Here is a 16,690-nt window from a genome sequence, read left to right as displayed (position 1 = left end):
ACATTGTTCACACAGATCAGCCAATTCATCCTAGGTTCTGGGTGAAATATAGTTTTTACCCATTCAAGGAGAAAAAATGAAGAATACAACAAATCCAACGCTAGTATATGCACTTGCTGTCATTGGCTTACCACCACCCACTATTCCATTCAACTGCATACAAAGCGGCAGTGGGATCTGACACCATTCAGGTGCAAAGTACTAACTTGAAACCTATATGGAAGTGCACATTCCCAGTGTGATAGAGACCAGCTCGGTCCCAAAAAATAAAAGGTGTGGAGTCAGCCGCCAGGGTTGGAGACCAAGACTTGATAGGAAAGCAAGTTGATTTTATATACCGTATGAATTTGTTCTGCAAGATGCATACCATTTGTAGATGGGAAAGTCCGTATTGTAGTGTCCAAAAGAACATAGGGCCTTGGATTATATAAAGATCAGCCCAATAAACTAATAGTCGCAGTGAGTTTCAAGAATTGAATTACAGATGTGCAGCTTGCATGAGCTTAAGTTTCAACGCCAAAATTTGGGTATGCCTGGATTATATAAAGATCAGCTCAATAAACTAATCGCAGTCAGTCTCAAGAATTGAATAACGGATGTGCAGCTCACCTGAGCTTAAGTTTCAAAACCAAAATTTTGGTAAGTCATGATGGGCACAAGTGTATAACCAAATAACCTCATACTGGCTATCATTCTAGATAACAATACATCATTGGATGGAGGTGAAAATAACAAAAACCAGAAACAATACCACGCTATGGAGACACCAAACTGACGAACATTTATGTGTGTATCTGAACGATGGACCAACTTCTGTTCCAATAAATGCTGTAGAGGACCACACGTTTATGTTGCCACTGCTCTAGCGGCGTGCAATGAAAACCTTGTATGCTCGACTTAACTTGGCCCCTGAAAACACAATTCAAATAGTAAAGGGTTGTTTGAGTGATCATCAGCTTCAAACTGGATATCAAAAGCAACTGTCCTCTATACACAAAACTACAACATCAAAAAATCAATGCTCAATCCTCTTAACTCACTTTGACTGGATAATTCCTAGAATCTCACAACTGGAAACATGGTTATTTGTCACGGCCAACTCTTATCTTCAACCAAAAAAGTTTATGCAAAGTAGCAACAAAGAAAACAAGTTCACCTTTTGAGTCACTAAGTTGTTTATGCATTATCAGCAACAGTAGGCAGTGCAGTAATTTTCCCCACAGCAACAGTTTTCCCTGCACAAATGGCAGTAAGTATGATCTATCTCGTGTGATGATACAGAGAAACAAAAAGCAATGTAAGGTTACACAACACAATGGTTTCTTACCTTCAGTGCGAAGAGTGAATCGCCCAAGTTGTGCAAAGTTGGAGAATTTCTCTACACATATCATATTATTCACCTGGCATGATAGTTTCAGAAGGATCAAATACCAACTCAAGACAAAAACTTAAGGATCTAGCTTTAAAAAAAAAAAAAAAAGGTGCACTTGAAAGAACAAGGGAATTCAAGGTGAAGTAAGGATTTTGGCCCCAAACTAGAAAATCATCATGATTCTCTGTTAGAAAGGTGGGACGAAACACAGAACACATTGTGCTCTCCCCTATTAATTACACGCAATGAAGCAAGCACTCAACAGCTTCAAGACAGAGAGGAATTAACAAACATTGCCTGAGAATTGTGACTTTCTGCAGATTCAAATGGTAACTTGAAGCCTAAGTTACTCGGACTCTTCGAAAGTGTTGCCGCACCCATGTCGGATCCTCCAAAAATACACTACTTTTGAAGGATCCAACACGCACCCGACGACATTTTAGGAGAGTCCGAGTAACTCGCTTGAAGCAACTCCAAAAAAATGAAGACAACCATAAGAGTCGATCAGAACCAAGTCTTTCCAACATACAGGTCTACAAGTATTCGGTTAGACATCTCACCTGAACACGGCATAAAACAATAGCGCCATTCTTTACAAACAGAGGTTTTTTCTTCATAGGTTTCTTTGTTTTTAGATCAATCTGCTGCATCAGTTCAACAATCTCGCATTCCTCAACAACCGAATGGATGTGCAATATAGCTTTGTATCCAGCAGTAAAAATAGCCTGACAACATGGAAATCCATTTACACATTGGTTGCACATGCGCAATTCTGAATCCAAGTGAGGTAATGAAATGCTAAGTTAGGGTTGGATTCATACATTGTCCAACAGCTCAAGGATCTGTAACTGTGCGACAAACTCAGTAACTGCAGGTATGGGTTTTGCTGCAAATAGAAAACTTGTTAGAACTAACAAAAATCTTGAAAGCTATCCATCAAAAATGATAGCCTAGACCAACTTGACAATATGAAACCACACTTGAATTTTTCACTAAATCAAAGACAAAGCATTTACTTCCTCTCTTATTCTTGTCAAAAAAACTTCCTCTGACCATTATTTGTTGTCAGACTACATAGTCATTGACTACAAATGTATGCTACCTCAAGACCGGCTATAACTCAATGTGTGTGTGTGGTTCCCAGATAAGGAGCTACAACTCAAATGTTAGTTTGATAATCAAATGCCTCCTAGGACATTTTTTTATAAGTTGCACTTGCAACCATTTCCTACTTGTTTCAATGCTTTTTCATTTGAGCTCTTTTGCATGACTTTGTTCTAATTATCAGACATATCAGCTTCTCATAGCTCAATATCCAACTAACCTACCTGCTTAAATATGCTGTCAAAAGCTGTATCTTTTGCACCCTCAGAACACACCTGATCTGGCAATTGGTCCCAAGACTAAAATTCACAAATTCCCCCAAAAAAAAATAGAGAAAAGACATCATTTAACCCTTGAACTTGGCACGAAAACTCAGTTTAGCAACTAAACTTAACTTGTATTTATTTACCCCCTTAACAACTTTCATCCCAATTATTTACCACCCTGAGAGCTGACGTGGCAAAAAAAAAAAGTAAAAAAAAAATTAAGAGAGTGAAAAGGTGGGCCCGCTGATATATATAGATATATATTATTATATAATTAAAAATAAAATAAAAATAATATATAATTAAAAAATAATTAATTATTTTTTCTCTCCCCCACCCCACAGCCCCGCCCCCTCTTCTTCACCCCACAACCCCGCCCCCACCACCATCTTCTTCACCCTTCATTTTTTATTTTTCTCTTTCTTCTTCTTTCTCCTCATCCTACCATAACCACCCATAACAACAACACCCACATCTTTAACCCACACTCACACCCACCACCACCACCATCACCCCACCAAATTTCATCCCATTCCTTCTCAAAATCATCCATAATCATTATTTCATAATTTTATTTTTTGAAAGAAAACAAAAATCAAAATCAAGAAACCAAAAAATGGTAAGAAAAGAATGATGAGAATATAGAGAGAAAGAGGAATTGGTGGTGGGGGCGGGGCTGTGGAGTGGCGTGGGGGTTGTGAAGATGACGAAATGGTGGGGGAGGGGCTGTGGCGTGGTGGGGGAGGGGCTGTGGGGGCGGGGCTGTGGCTGCGGGGTGGGGGGTTGTGAAGAAGACGAAATGGTGGGGGAGGGGCTGTGGGGGCGGGGCTGTGGCTGCGGGGTGGGGGTTGTGAAGAAGAAGATGGTGGTGGTTATGGAATAATGATTATGGAAGAAATGGAAAACAAAAATCAAAATCAAGAAACCAAAAAATGGTAATAATAATAATAGCCAACAATAACAACCACAATAATCAATTTGGACGAATTTGAAAAGAAATGGGATGAAATTTGGTGGGGTGATGGTGGGTGTTGTTCTTATGGGTGTTATTCTTATGGGTGTTTATGGTAGGATGAGGAGAAAGAAGAAGGAAGAGAAAAATAAAAAATGAAGGGTTGGTAATTTTTTAGTATTGATTATTTTGCTTGGCGGTGGCGGTGCGGCGGCGGCGGCGGAGGTGTGGCGGCAGCGGGGCGGGGGGGTGGTGTTGAGGAGAAAGAAGAAGAAAGAGAGAAGGAGGAAAGAAGAAGAAAGAGAAAAAATAATAAAAGAAAAATAAAAAATGAAGGGTTAGTCATTTTTGACATGGCAACGACGTGGCAACGATGTGGCAATGACGTGGCGCGAGTGTAATGCACCTCCCATTGTGAGAGTGGTATTATTTTCTTAGGGTGGTAAATAATTGGGATGAAAGTTGTTAAGGGGGGTAAATAAATACATGTTAAGTTTAGTTGCTAAACTGAGTTTTCGTGCCAAGTTCAAGGGTTAAATGATGTCTTTTCTCAAAAAAATATGATTAAAACCACAGGCTGAACGGTGGACAGTCTAGACAGAGAGAGACTCCCAAAAAAAAATTCAAATTTAAGGCAAAAGAGACCACATACATGAATTTAAATATAAGCCTTGTATTTTTATTTTATTTTTTTGCTAGTTCACTGGTGTAACTGACCTTTGTACAAGGTGTAAATGGTACGATTGACATAGTCAGGGACAGTGGCGGAGCCACACTATGCCGAGGGTGTTCATCCGAACCCCCTCGGCGGAAAAAAACACTGTTTTTACAAGGTTAAAATTATTTTTTATGTATATATAGTAGACGTTGAACCCCCTTAGGCTTCTTCGTATGTTTACTTTTTTATATTTTGAACCCCCTCGGCAGAAATCCTGACTCCGCCACTGGTCAGGGACTAACTTTGTGCTACTAACATGAACTCTAAGTATGTTTTGCTGCACTAACTTTGTGCTTCTTTCTTATGTCAATAAGAATTGACCCTTATTCATCAAAAAGAATGTGATTACAACTCCCGAAATCCATGTACTTTAGGGTGCATGGGAGCATGTGGATAGACTAGGGAATATACTACTAAGACTTCGTTGGGTTTGACTATGAGAATCCTAAATATCTATCTATTTTGCTCATTTGAAACTATTTCCACTATTAACTAAACATCTTTCTTCAAGAAGAAAACGTCAACCTCATCGATATAAACCATGATGGAATTAGAAATACTAGATTATTGTACAACTAGTGTGCTTTAGAAACCCAAAAAATCTATTCAACTAGCAAAAACCCAACAAAAGAAATGAAATTAAAGAAAACTTTTGACTTCTTAAATTGAACTAACTTCTGACTTCTTAAATTGAAATCTACTCCCCTGCAAACATATATTTTTTCCATATTAGACAAATATAAATGTGCAGTTTCCAAAAACTTTATTCCATCTAGCGTTCAACTTCTTCATCCCCCACCCTTCCATCACTGGAAGTACTGTCCTTGAGAACACCCATTGTATGCTGAAGATGGAAAAGATCACGGACCATAATTCTAAGGTAAGGCTGCAGTGTAGAAGGAGATGAGTCACTCCTTTCCCTAATCTTTGACATATACAGCATCATCAAAAAACATAACACTCTTCTTTTCTTAAAATTCACAGCTTATGAGTCACAGAATTTGAAGCCCAAAAAACAAGGTGAGAAAGGTGGGGAACAGCAGCCTCACACAAAAAGAGTTGTCTAAGCAATCTCTTGAGATTTTCAATAAGTCAATACAAAGATTTGCTTTCTGCGCCTACTGATGTGATGCTACACTTTTTAGTTATTGGGAGAACCCAAGTACTCTCTTTCAGATTCAGGCTTTGCGCACCCAAGTGAAAAAATGCTACTTTTTTCCTAGCAAATAAACGGTAACATATTCAGCAGTCCATTACCAATAGATGTTATGTTATACGTAGCACTATTCTTTCTCACGACATGTTATCATAAATAGACCATTTGTTTACCTCACATGGTCATTAGCTGTACAATGTTTCTTCTAATATCTCACTCATTAGCAATAAAAACAATCACAAATAATCGGCATAGATAAAGAAGATAATGAATGCCAATTCATTATAACAAGGAGATAGATTAATTGGAGAAAAACATACCAACACTGCACAAGACAAAGCCTGACAAAATGTCATCTTCCTCAACTCCAGATAACCTAACACGTACATTTTCCCCAGGACCAACTTGCCTTACTCTGTCTTCATCACAGAATATGGCAAGAACTTTTACAGAAGCCTATAAATCAGATGGTGAGATGAATTTCCTCAAATATTCCATCAATCACAAACAATTAAGGTAAAAAGGGTCCAAAAGATAGTACCTTATTTGGCATAATTAGTAGATTTTCACCTTCACGTATGCTTCCAGACTCAATTTTACCCATAACGACAGTTCCCATGTCTTTAAATTTGTCAATAATAGGCATTCTGCAACGAAAATGGAAATCAGAAAACAAGTAAAGAACTTGAAACAAGTTTATAGGGGAATTAGGAGAAGAGAAAAATAGGAGGAATTGCTTTGCTTATGATCCGCGCAAGGAAACAAGAGCGATGATGCATAGAAAATAAGAGATTAAAAATATATTGCAGGTGGAACTTGCAAGTCTTACTCCTTAGTCCCACGTTTACTACTCAAGATTAAGTTCTAATTTTCTTTTGAGATGGATTGTGATTCGTTAAAACATTGCCGAGCAAAATAAACTAGAAGGTTAGTCTTGGAATTAGGAAATATGGGTGGATCAAGGAAACAGAAATGGGAAGATGCCACCAGAACAGCAGAATGAGGTTCTAGAAGTACCTCAACGGACCATTAGGATCTCGAGGTGGAACTTCGACAGAATCAAGGACTTCAAAAAGACAGGAACCACTCCACCATGGGCATACACTTTTCTCCATTTTAGTTTTCAAATTTGAACCCAAAAGCCCGGAGATCGGAAGGAACTTAACATCTGAAATTCAAGCACAAAAAGAAAAGGAATCAAAAATTTGCAGCTTAGCTTATATGTAAAATCTTTAAACAAACAGTTAACAGATTTACATTCAAGATATGCAGATAAATATAATAAATAAGTACATGCCGAAGAAAATCATTCAACGGTCCTTGGTAACATTCTTTTCATAGATACTTAGAAGGTATTTAAATACTCTCCATGTCTTATTCAATGTGACTGTGTTTGACTAGGCACAGGGTTTAAGAAAGAAAGGAAGACTTTTGAAACTTGTGGTCTTAAATATGCCATAATATTTGTGATTATAAGACTTTTGAAACTTGTGATCTTCAATATGTCATAACATTTATATGCCTGTAAAAGCTTGTCAATAAGGGTAAAATAGAAAGTTTAAGTTATAAATTGTTTTCCAAGTTATAGAAGGGTTCCTTTTTTTTTTTTTTTTTTTTTTTTTTTTTTGGTTGCGGGTTTTTTTTTTTTTTGGGGGGGGGGGGGGGGGGGGGTACAAGTTAAAAAGGGTATAAGATCACATAAATAGGAACAGAGGGGATGATCACTTTACATCCTTTATTTTAAGGTAAATTAGCCAGCTTGAATTAATACATGTAGGTAAAGTTCCTTCTCAAAAAATACATGCAAGTAATGTTGAAGCAGTAATTTTACCATGAAATGGATAAGTGGCTCGAGAAACAACAAGTAAACCCTAGTGACTAGTATTTATGCTAAAAGCACGATCAAACGTAGCACGATCAAACACTTACATGTAGAATTTTTTTTCAAAATAAACGTTCCATGAGAGGGTATGTAATCAGGTTCAGATGACAGATTGCTTTAATACATTAAAATTGCAAAAGATATCAAACTAAGAGGCAATCCACAGTAAATAATCCTTCTTTACCTTTCTTGACATTGTACCCAGACGATTTCAAGAATGGAATCATTTTTGACTCAATCTCATCATACCTGCATGAATCAACTGGATCAAGATTAGTTGCTAGAATATACAGGATATGATAATAAAAGATCAAAATAGTAGACGGAAGATCACCTTTCTTTAGACCAGTTGACAGTAGGATCATCCATCTTATTTACAACAATAATAAGCTTTGTAACCCCTAGAGTCTTTGCCAGTTGAACATGTTCACGTGTTTGCCCACCTCTTTCATATCCAGTTTCAAATTCACCCTTTCTAGCAGATATAACCTTCACAACAGAGCAGGCAATGATCGACAACAATTACTATGCCTCAATAACCAACCTAGTTGGAGTCACCAATTCTCTATATTTGGACCCATTTTGTTCCAATATTCAATACATCGGGGTTCGTAGTCTCCAAATAAAAAGAGTCAATTCACACAACATGAAAGACTTGAGAGATATATGGCAAAAGTTCTTACCAGCACACCTATATCAGCTTGAGATGCTCCACTGATCATATTGGGAACATAGCTCTTATGACCCTGGTGTGACAAATGGAGCACAATAAAAAAGTAGATGTAGAGAGAATGGAAGCAAAGGTTGAAGAGAGTACATAGATTACCAAGAAAATTACAATTTACATTCAGTTACAGGCAGAATATAGTAAGCAAATATCAACTTATAATAGTCATGATTTTTGTTTCTTTACCCCAAGGATGTGGGGCTCAGTGGTCAATGAAGTGGAGGCGAACCTTGAAGTCTCATGTTGTACGGGGTTGAGCATTGGCTAGTCAAGAAATCTCACACTCAGAAGATGAAGGTAGCGGAAATGAGGATGCTTAGATAGATGTATGGGCATACTCGGAGGGACAAGATTAGGACGAAGATATACAGGGCAAGGTGGGAATGGCCTCCGTGGAGGATAAGATGAGGAAAGCGAGCCTGAGATGGTTCGGACATGTGAAGAGGAGAATCAGAAATGCCCCAGTGAGGAGGTGCGAGAGGTTGCCAGTGATAGGTCTAAGGAGAGGTAGAGGTAGACCGAGGAAGAATTGGGGAGAGGTGATTAGACAGGACATGGCACATCTTCAGCTCACCGAGGACATGACCCTAGAGAGGAGAGCATGGAGTTCAAGGATTAGGGTAGACGGTTAGTATGTAGTCGAGCGATTTCTCTCTTTCCGGTGGTAAAGCATGGTTCTAGCCTGGAACACCAATCTGCTCCTTTACAGGTACTATCACTGTTAAGTATTATCTTATTTTTCAATTTATTACTACTGTTGTTTCTTATACTCTGGTTATATTTACTATTTTTTGATGGGGCAAGCAGCACCTCTCACGCACATAAACTCGTCACGTAGTACTCATACCTTTTTCCTCCTGCATACTAGGTAAACCGGGGAAACAATGAGGGATAAAAAGTTACCGGGGCATCCAGAATTGTAAATCTTGTTGTCTCTGTTTCAAAATGCGCTCTTCCTACTTCAACTGTTATTCCCTGAAAAGAAAGTCACAAACAAGAACACACAACTGCCGCTCGTAAGCTCTTCCCACAATCCCAGCCCAAAAAAGGGAAGTACTACAACCATTTAAGTATAAAAATAAATAAATTACCTTCACCCTCTCCTCTTCATTTGTATCCATAATATAGGCCATATACCTAAAAGACAAAATTGAAAAGTGAAGTTAAAAGGAAAAGCCAATAACTAATTAAAGACGGGGTGTGGAGGGTCATTTCCACATGCAGGAAAATAAACTGGTTGTCGACCCTCTTTGAAATTCGTATTATCGATAATTGTGGGCTCAAAGTTGACAAGATATTCTGTCTCAAGAATAATAAGCATGAAATTCTCAGATCCTAAGGAATTAAGACCAAGAGCGAAACTAACCCTAACACACTGATTTCAGCAAGTGACAAACCAAAATAACAAAGAAGCAAAAACCAATTTAGAAAGGAAAAAAAGAGGGGATTTGGTGCACTTTTTTCATTTCAGCCATCCCAGCAATTTGCTCAGTCAGAAGCTCATGGGAGCTACAGCAGCTGTATTACACAATGCACTGCACACGCACACACAACAAAGTGCTTTCTGAAATAACAAAATGCTCTAAAGCAAACTTCATAAGAACCGTGCAAATTAACTAGCACATAATTCTAATTACAAAACTAAAGTACTCTTAGTGAACCTAACAAATCCTATAAAAGTGAAACAGCAGCTAGTTTTTCCTTATTTCCCAAATTATCACATCTCATTATCGTCAGCAGTCGCTGCACTTCTTGTCATTCGCTGCACTTCTTGTCATTCACATTTGAACAAGAAAGTCACAGAAAGTATATCACCATTTGCATGAAAAATTACAGATAACCTACTTTTTGATAATTGTAAGGTATAAATTGCAGATAACCTACTTCTTGCATGAGATCCTCAAAACAGTGGACACTGCAAGTAGTTCATTTAGAAAGTGTTTTGTGTGAACCGTGTTCCATTTGTCATTGGTACTCAGTAGATTATGAATCCGACAACCAAAATTCATCTAACCGATCAAAAAGATTATATAAAGAATCATGATAAAGAAATATTATCTCAGGTCATCCCACAAACCAATAGGCCAGTATGAAATATGCAAAAGCCATACACAAGTTCCACCAATTAAGGAACACTGACAGCATATCTCGACTATAGTAAGCTGGTAAAACCTTACCAGCTCTCTCTATTTTTATCCTTCGCTTCTTTCTCGTACTTCTGTATAGTACGGTCATCAACTTGACCGCTAAGTAATAGTATTTGTCCTCCAATAGTCGACTTTCCAGCATCTGCAGGTGATATGGAGAACTCTAGTAATAATTATATGATGTTTCTTAACTAAGCAATTAGACTTCATCTTGCAAGTTACCAATCAGCTTTGGGAAGTCATTGAAAATTTTCGCATAAAAAACAAGAGAGTGATTGTGCATCCTTTTATTTTAATTGGAATAAGTACAAAGTGATCTTGCATCCAACAATGCACATGCAGAAATGGATTATACTAGAACAATAAGTTGGATAGAGCTTACCTACTTTAACAAACATCTCAAACATCACCATTTCTATTTCACTCACACCACACCAAACACATTGACATAAAATAACAAAAAAGTTGAGGAAAGATACATAGAGGAATACATCCCCAGAGTACCTAAAACAGCTCAAGATGTGTTAAGAGGTAAGACGAAATACGATTTTGAGCAGATAACTTCCCCTTAATAAAGAAAGATCCCCAAAAACTGGAGTGCGGAGGAAATAAAAAATTGCCAAAACCTATGAGTCCTACATGATAGAACGATATCAGTAACAGAAAAGAATTTTGAAAAAAAAAAAAAAAAAAAAGCAATACTGTACCAACAATTATTTAATACTCCCATTTCCTCTCCTAGCATATTATTTTGTTTGCCTTATTTTCCTTCATGATACTTGGGAGATTTGTACTCATCAAGCTTCACTACAATGACAATCATGCATCAAGAGGATAAAGTGTACATAGAAAAAGTTAGACTTACCCACATGACCAATAAATACCACATTCAGGTGCCTCTTTTTATTGGCTTCAACCTCCCCCGGAATATCTTCCGAGGGTGAAGCTTCTTTTCCAGCGACATCCTTTGGCTCGACATGCTTTGGCTTTAAGTCTGGATGTGCTTCATCTTTCAACTCTGAGACCATCAATAAAGTAAACAATTACATAACAGTTTGACTAATATGGTTTCAGTATTCTAAAGAATATCATCTTTCACCGAAACAATCTAAAGTCTAAATACACCAAAACTTTTCTCCCTTCTATTTCTTTTTTCTTTTTTCTGAAAACTTGAATACACAAAAGTCCCTACGAGTACTATAAAAAAGTAAGGAGACAATGAGCTTTAAAAACAAAAGAGTCAGGAACAACTCTCACTGAAGGGTGGCTAGTTGAAAATCTCACAAGAATTCTCTCAAGGTCAATTTTAAAAGATACACTACACAAAAGGAGGACATCCCCAGATAGAAAACAGCTTTTCTGGCAATTTAGCGTCATACTAAGCACAACCTTCCAGATAAATCTTTGTATAAGCTGAATCAAAATGGATCTACCAATATCACCAAAACATCAATGTCTGTGACTACAAAATTGCCAAGTTGTGAGACCAATATATCTTCTCTCTGCAGAGCAGAATCCAGAGAGAGAGACGCACAAGTAGCAACTGATCTCCCTCTTTTGACCAGTAAAGCTATCACCAGATTACTCTTTGTGAATAGAGTTGAAAGAAAAAGGATCAATCCCCATTACACTGACATCTTTCGGCAACATAAAGCCACCATCTCAGGGCATATGACATGAGCCACTTCAGTTAATTTCAGCATGATTTGTTTCCCAACTGTCACCTCAAAACCCCTCCCATCAAGAGAAGATGAAACTCAGGAAAACAGCTAGGACCAAAAAATGCTTTAAAGATGCAGATTCCACAGTCAAGCAGATCAACAGGAATCACTAATAACATTGAAGACAGAGCTCAACAAAAACCAGATGATACATAATCTGTTCATGAATCTACCTACCATCTTCCGGCATATCAGGTTTTTCAACATCATCTGGCTTCCTCTCTTCTGTCATAACACTATCATCTACCATTTAATAAACAATCAAAACATCATCCAGAAAGTTCTTAATAATTATCAATGGAGGATATGAAAACATGGAAAAAACTATATCTACATGTATATGTGAAAGAACAAATGTACAAGATATCAAAGAACAGATTTTAGAAAGATGGTAGCAGAAAATAATACAAAGTCTAACAGCCTTTGCGAGTTAAAATACAAAAAAAGACATTTCTCTCCTTTGGATTGTTGAAAAGATAAGGAACTATGAAAATCATGAGTTTCGAACTCCTTTAGATATTTTCTTGTGTGCGTTACCATCCAAAACTAAAAGCATCTATGTCGCTCGGACTCTTCGAAAATGTCGTCGGGTGCGTGCCGTATCCTCCATAAGTAGTGCATTTTTGGAGGATCCGACCCGGGTGCAGCACATTTCTGGAGAGTCCAAGCAACATAGAAAAGCATCAACCTCTCATGAAGTCTACTGAGAGTAGTGATTTGAAGGACTCTTAACCTTGTCAAAGATACTTAAACCCCCCCCCCCCCCGGAAAAAGAAACAAGATTTAGACAAAAAAACAATGTCAAAGTGAACAGTAACATTACATGATCGCATCTAAATATATGACCAACAAAACAATTTTTCCGGGAATTATCCCCACACTCCCAATCAGGAAAAGAAAGAGAAGAGTCATACATGAACCTGGAGGCCCAAAGGAGCAAGGAAGCATATCAATATACACAACAATAGGCCTTACTTTCAAACCACAAGAAGTTTCAATGATGTGGGTAATAATTACAAACCCTTGGAGAGGAAGAGGAGCGGAAGGTGGAGAGCGATCACGTTAAATCGTAGGCTTTTTTTATAAGTCAATTTAAATCACAGGCTTAGCTATGATATAGTGGCATCAGAGCCGTAGCAATGAGGAAACCACTTTCAAAAATAACAAGCAAATAGCCACTCAAGAACAAGCAGGGCAAGAACATCAGTGAAGTTGCTACGAACCTCCATCAGTTTTATCACATTTTATAGCTTCATCGGGTCTTCCATCTTCCACGTTAACCGCCACACTATCTTCTGCTGACATTCAACCAGAGATTAGACACTCAAAAACATATTTCCTTACACTAAAACTTGTAAGCCATTAATGGTCAACTTTAATGATAAGTGGATAAAGAATTTATGGCTGCTCAATAAAGTCTTGGTGGAAACAAGAATGCAAGAAATCACAAAACTGCTAAAATTAATGTTTTACCGGATGAATCAAGCTGCAGTGCCTTGATGTCCTCTTCAATATCTATCACATTAAACAACCAAAAAATATGACATCCATTAATCCATCATGATCTTCGCTAACAATATCATAAGTTATTATCTATAGAGGATGAGTTCGGTATGGAGGAATATGTTTTCCTTTGGAAGATATCATTTTTGTTTAGTTGAGTATAAAGTAGATACCATACATCTATCATGCTATTAGTAATACTAGTATTAGAACCCAAACTAATCATAGAAAACTATTACTATCTTATTTGTTTGAGCACATTAAATCTAATTGCTTCAACAAAATTTCAACTGACATCTTGCTTATCTACACAATATACCCAAGAACAAGAACTTTATCAAAATTAAAGGAAATAAATCATGATGTTAGTGAATATTTGTTGAACGACGCAAAAGTATCATAACGATATAGTAATGATAGACAAGCTACGAAATAAGATTTGTCCCGATAACAATTCATAAATAGTAGTTCTTATTCAGTTTAGCTCCAGTAATTAATAATTGCTAATCGAATTATATTAAGCTAGATTCATTTAATCGAAGCGTATGCAATTCATCATAGTAAAACACTACCGTTAAAATTATTGAGTTGTCCTAAAATAAGCGACGGATAGTCGATTTAATCTAACTCGGTAATAAAATAAAAATGGATTAAGTGCAATGATAAACCCTAGATTGCACAATAAAGATCTGGCACATAACATATAAACAAATCAGTAGCGAAATAAGTAGGTACCCATGGCCAGGCAGTTAATTGAGTGACGACGCGTAGGGTTTCTGACAAAGAAGCACAGCAAAATTCGAGGGCTGCTTGTAATGCTTGTGAAAGTCTATTGGGGGATGTTGCCCGTCATTTATATCATTCGTTAAAACCGTAACCTGGGGTTTTAGGACCGGTTCAGATACTAAACCGCCCTGTCAAACTAAATAAAATAAAAAACGGCTGTAATAAACGATATTAAACGGGCAAATCTATTTATTTATTTTTTTAATAAGAATTACTTGAAGAGCAAGCTAGTTACTATTGGAAATCAATTCATTAACGATCTATTTGGTTTTCCACCCGGTGTTTGGAATATTGGAGTCTGATTAAATTCGAATTCGCATTGAAAAATGCCATTAAGGATAAAGACTTACAAAGATATAGCTAACACTTGCAGTAAAAGCTTCAAACATAAACATAATATTTTTCTCTTATAAATTGAAGGTTCTACCGCCTCTACGCACTATTTGGAAGAGATCAAGAGTAATCAAAGTCTCTTTTTAAAATTTTGTCAGACTTCTTCAAGTAAGAGGCAAGGTGATTCTTTGTCGTGATTTAAAATTTCTCATTTGATTTTTGCAAACATAATTTTAAAATCGAACACCAAATCAAAATGTTTATTACAGCTTATGCTAACTTAACTTGATCACTTGACAATTAACTATATTATAGCTCAGTAAGCGAATATTATCGTTCTTATATTGTAAATAATTTAGACCAATTACCACCGCAAATAACTAAATTAACTTTTTAAGTCATCCTAAAATATTAATTCAACTTATTTGTAATCCATTGATATTCGATTATAGTTTGGCAACAAGCTGATAGTAGGTATAATATTGTCGTCATTTGAAGTGTTTAAAAAAAATACAATATTCATAGCTACTACTACCATTATGTAAGTTTTACATTGAAAAGAATTTTCAATGGTTATGAAGACTCGGGACTTGAAAGTTGGAAGGAAAAGACAAAAAACCATATGAAGCTCAAAAGATATACAAGTAGTATTGCAAATTTATATCGAAAATAATACCAAAAAATTAAAATAATTGGAGAGATAAAAACGGTAAAGGAAATTATAAGCAGAAGAATAGTGGGAAACTTACAAAAATGTACCTTCGGTCATCTAGTTTACCAAACATGGCCGAAGTATATACTACCTATACACTTCGGTTGTACATGTTATGTATAGGTATGTATATTATGTGTATAGGTAATGTATAATATATGTATAAGTATGTATATTATACTACTTATATGTGTACATATTTTGTAAACCAGATAGCCGAATAGTATTTGACTGTAATTTTTTCAAGAATAATCTGACAGTTATTGGGCCTTTGTGTTCAGTTGAATATGGATTGAAATTTGGGAGAAATACATATATACACATAAATAGAGGGTATATTTACAAAAAATACCAATACTTTCAAGTTTGCAAAAAATAACATTAGAAAACTTACAAACCCTATAAAAAATAACAAATACGATAAGAAGTTAATATACGAAGTCTGACAAAAAACCCAAAGATCAAGGTGTAACCGTTTAGTATCTTGCTCCCATAATTTCTCTCTTGCATTTTCTCTACCGGTTTCGGCAAGAATCCACGACAAATTTTAAATAGAAACCATATTCTCATCCGGTTGAAGAGGTTGAAAATTCGCTTAAGCACGTAGTTAAAAATTTCAGAATTTATAAACATTCAATATCAAAGTTCATGATAAAAAATTTCGTATGTTTCAATGGCAGATGACACAATTCATTCAATTAATAATGGTACAACACAATGGAAGATGGGACGCGTCGGTTTTATATGTTTAATCTAGTTTTTTTTTTTTTTTTTTTTAATTGTATTTTTTTATTTTTTTGCAGTTTAAAACCATATGATATATATAGTTGGGTATAAAATATGTATGAATGATGAATCTAGTATGTATATATTTGATTATGTAATGTGTCGTTACTATGTATGAACTTTATATTACATTTGTATAAATCATTCATATAATATGTATTTTTCTTTTTAATTTTTAACGTGTAGATACGTAAATTTTTGAAGTTGAAGGAATATTATACAATTTAAAACAAGTTCGTGTTTGGTCAGCGTTGATTGTTTCCAAGCCACCAGGGAATAGATACAAATAACCAAGGATTGGAGATTAAATACATTGTTAGTGATGGATAAGTCCACAATGACTACACAACATATGGGTGTCCATGTATATTTAGACCGTAAAAGGAAAAAACAAAATTTTTTGTAGAGCATTTTATATGATATTGAGGAATGAAGCTGATTTAATTGAAATCCATCACGATTAGAAGGTTTAATTCTAATTGTACCTTCACCCTGGAAAAAACCCCAGGGGAAAGCCTGGTTCCC

At 36.2% G+C, this 16,690-nt stretch overlaps 1 protein-coding gene across 1 annotated transcript; it reads right to left on the bottom strand.

Moving 5' to 3' along the window:
• Positions 1-508: 508 nt before the first annotated feature.
• Positions 509-13,597, bottom strand: LOC132053941 (uncharacterized; the record flags this gene model as incomplete). The annotated part of the gene is made up of 18 exons (XM_059446032.1): positions 509-909; positions 1,157-1,235; positions 1,328-1,400; positions 1,933-2,097; positions 2,194-2,258; positions 5,889-6,024; positions 6,110-6,215; positions 6,586-6,736; positions 7,635-7,699; positions 7,785-7,939; positions 8,134-8,196; positions 9,081-9,152; positions 9,269-9,314; positions 10,355-10,466; positions 11,190-11,342; positions 12,223-12,288; positions 13,269-13,343; positions 13,519-13,597. Coding segments are annotated over 17 exons (1,641 nt in total), but the record flags the coding sequence as incomplete, so codon positions are not given.
• Between the last annotated feature and the right edge of the window lie 3,093 nt (positions 13,598-16,690).

The sequence above is a fragment of the Lycium ferocissimum genome, chromosome 4 (assembly GCF_029784015.1).
Source record: "Lycium ferocissimum isolate CSIRO_LF1 chromosome 4, AGI_CSIRO_Lferr_CH_V1, whole genome shotgun sequence".
NCBI lineage: Eukaryota > Viridiplantae > Streptophyta > Magnoliopsida > Solanales > Solanaceae > Lycium > Lycium ferocissimum.
The sequence above is the reverse complement of the archived record's forward strand: the minus strand, read 5'-3'. Positions and strand labels throughout refer to the sequence as shown.